The 3819-nt window shown below is 30.7% G+C and overlaps 1 protein-coding gene across 1 annotated transcript; it reads left to right on the plus strand.

Annotated features, from left to right (window-relative positions):
- Nucleotides 1–1552: 1552 nt before the first annotated feature.
- Nucleotides 1553–3819, plus strand: LOC124418629 (probable insulin-like peptide 7). Its single transcript, XM_046945390.1, has 3 exons — nt 1553–1689; nt 3218–3378; nt 3468–3819. Exons 1-3 carry the CDS (start codon nt 1565–1567, stop codon nt 3635–3637), a joined length of 456 nt encoding a protein of 151 aa, XP_046801346.1. The 5' UTR covers nt 1553–1564; the 3' UTR covers nt 3638–3819.

Here is a 3819-nt window from a genome sequence, read left to right on the forward strand (position 1 = left end):
ACAGTCTATAGTCTTGACTATAAAACAGTCTATAGTCTTGACTATAGAACAGTCTATAGTCTTGACTATAGAACAGTATATAGTCTTGACTATAGAACAGTCTATAGTATTGACTATGGAACAGTCTATAGTCTTGGCTATAGAACCGTCTATAGTTTTAACTACAGTCTGTAGTCTTGACTGTAAACCAGTTTTGTGTCCCAACTCGGCATATAACGTCCTAGTTCTAGAGTCTATAAAACATTATTTATGTTAAGCTAATAGAAGTTTAGTATTTAGCTACTCTACCATTTCACAGTCTAGTCCATTCTATAGACTAAATTGTGGTCAAGACTAAAGTCAAGTTTATAGACTAAAATACATAATTTCAAGCTGCCGATTAAGTTTAACCTGAAATGACGCAGTTCTTTTTCTAAACAAAATATTTTTGTTATATTAAATATTGCTATAGTATTTGTAGAACAATATGTACTAAATGTCAGTAAAGGGCAAGAAAGTCAACTGAGAGCAGTTAGAGTCAATTTAAAGGAATGCGAATACATACATACATATATCCGGTATAAACTCAACAAAAAACAATGAATTTCTATTATTGTACTGACTACAAATGACGGACGAATATAAAGTGAAGAAAAAAATACCACAACATTGTCGACAATAATGATAACAGGTGAAAAGGCGAGAAAGTAACGCCATCAGTATCTACAACAAAAACAAAGTTAAACTAATTTACACATCATCTAGTGTAAATCGCCAATAATAAACTAAACGGATTGTATGTTTTCCTTTGGATTTCGTTTGTAAGGATTGGTTTTACTTGTAGTTTTACAGTTATATATTGTTATTGTTTCAGTTGTTGCAATTCATTATTGTTCACATACGGTAAATATGTCTTCATTAGTTGGGCTAGAGACAACAAATAACTTTTTGTTAAGACACAAAAAAACGCAGAATAAAAATCTGGCTTATTTCGCTTGCAATTCTTTCGCAGGTGTAATAAACGAGGGATGTGTAAGAAATTAAGAAAAACTTACAGATTGGCAAGATATGTTAAAGAAATTTAGTTTGTTTTTCGCTTACCACTCTCGTGTTCCTAAGCAAACTTAATGATTTTGGTGGACCAGATTTTGTAAATATTGGTTAGAGAATAACACAAAACAATATAAAACAAAATGTTAAATGGATGTACAATAAGTACAAACAGGTCGTAATTTCAAATTTAATACAATATTTACTCACTTTCACACACATGCATACATTATACACACGCATAGTAATTGACAATAGACCAACTCATGCCCAAAGAAACGGCGTCAACACCTACGATTGCAGGAGTTATATTTTGTTAAAATTTATGACTCTGAACCGTGGACAAAAATATCATTGAAATTGTTAAACAATCCTTAAGATATCTTCAGTTATCATTATACATCTGAGCTGTAGACAACAACGGTATTTTTTGTCTTTCGAAAAGTTTTTGCAAGTTTCAACCAACAAAAATAAGAAAAATTATATTGAAAATTTTATGAAATCTATAAAAAATATTTAAATTTCAAAACCAGAAATGAACATTTCCTTAAAACAGTGCTATCTGGGTTTATTTGCAATTTTAATTGGTTGTATACTAAACAATTACAATGCAGAGGCCATACACACTGAAGAAGGTCTGGAATTATTGTTCCGTCAGAGGTACGATGTATTTATATAATAAAAATAAAGTTAAAAGAAAGTGAACAATATAAAAATTTTTAAAAAGTTTTAATTTGGATTCTATAAAGGAAAATTTTTAGAATTTCTTGTTATAAAACTTGTTCTAAGGTCAAAAATAGCCATTTTATGTTCTTGGAACTTTGGAACTAGTGTTAACGACACTGCTTTAAGAACTCGTTCTCTGGAACATTGTTGTGTTATTAAACTGCCTCTGAGAAGTTTTCTAGAAACCAGTTCTAACACACTAGTTCAGCAATCAAGGAAAACTACTTTTTCGAACCAAAATAAAAGGATCAATCTGGATCGATATATAAGAGATATGGTCAGTTAAAGACCGATCCTGAAAAAATTACCGATCCATAGAACATGTTTGTGTACAAATTAATCCCAGTATCATAATTCCTTCATTCATGAAATATTTTCGAAGACATGGACTTTATATGGAGGCTATGATAAATTTTGAAACTTATATGAATGCTACGTTGGAACCAGTTTCCAGGTTTCATACAATTTCTATTGATTTTTTTATGCAAAACTTCTCTCTCAATACTTATATTCTAAAGTATTAGAGTTATATGAAATTTTGAACCGATTCAATGAATTTAAAACAATGCTAATCCCTGAACTTGTAAACAAATTTGTGTAAATAGCTGATATTGTTTCTGTAAACAACATAATTTTGTCATGTGTGATATATTTCGGTGATATATCCCTTACTTGAAATAGGAAACTTCTGAAAAGTATATCCTATAGAAATATTAAAGTTTAGGATCACTAAGATATCTGGCGCCTTTAGAAAATTGATTTATACTAACATACAGAGAATAATGGACAGACAGACGCACGATTAAAAACCAAATTAACTAGTAATGGCTGGTTCCTTTGTCGGACTTAAAAATATCGCAACACCAACTTGGATATCTTTAATTTAAAAAGTGAACAGACAAATTTTTATCTCTAATGGAATTAAACAATAATGAAAAATCTTTGAACCGATTCCAGAGAGAAACATTTTTAATAAAAAAAGAACTGGTTCCAAAACGAGTGGCGAATCTATAACACTTTCACATACTCAATTCGAAGATGACAACTATTAACAAAAATCGTTCGTCTCAAAGCCAAAGTAGAACGAGTACGTGTAATCAATTAATTTTAGTAGTAAATTCGGAATGTCATTCCAATAATCCCTTTAATTTCTAAAGGTTTTATTTGATTGCAAGCCTAAGTTTCAGTTAGTGCGAAGGCCAACTTTTGGAAGTTATAACTTCATAAATTCAGGCTATAGGGTACACTCTAATCAAGTTTATTGATCAGGCTATGGTCTACACTAGAAACAAGACTATAAATAACACTGTAGTACCTAGACAATAACCCATTCTAAAGACCAAACTATAATGGATTTTGACGAAACTATAAAGTTAACTATACACGTTCATTGTAGACTAAACCCAAAAATAGTCTTTAGATTTTAAATTTTTATTTTTATTAACATATGTCATCATTTCAGAACCAACTCCGATTGGGAAGATGTCTGGCATAGTGAGACTCACTCACGCTGTCGCGATAAACTAGTACGTCAACTGTATTGGGCCTGTGAAAAAGATATTTATCGTTTGACACGACGCAATCGCAAACGTACCGATGAAACTTTCAATAAACGTAGTAAATGTAAGGATTTTCTAATTATACATATTAAATCTCCTATATTAAATTTTAATTAAATAACAAAAAAAAAACATTTATCCACTTACCTTTAGCTCATACATTTCTACCCATGTGGCTGCAGCCTAATATTGCTCAAACACTTTTAAGGACACGTCGTTCTAATGCCCATTCCATAACCACTGAATGTTGCACTAAGACAGGTTGTACTTGGGAAGAATATGCCGAATATTGTCCCTCGAATAAGAGACGTAATCATTATTGAAGTTGTGATTGTTGAATAAAGGAGCAGATGAGAGAGGGAAAACTAAAAAAGTAAAGAGTTGGAAAAGTTTGGAGGAATTTGAATGAATTATTTGCAAACAACTTGAAAGTGTGTTAATAAATATGTATTATTATGAATATTTGCATGTTTGCTATTTAATGTACAGTTATTAATAAAAAATC

The sequence above is a fragment of the Lucilia cuprina genome, chromosome 3 (genome assembly GCF_022045245.1).
Source record: "Lucilia cuprina isolate Lc7/37 chromosome 3, ASM2204524v1, whole genome shotgun sequence".
Lineage (NCBI taxonomy): Eukaryota > Metazoa > Arthropoda > Insecta > Diptera > Calliphoridae > Lucilia > Lucilia cuprina.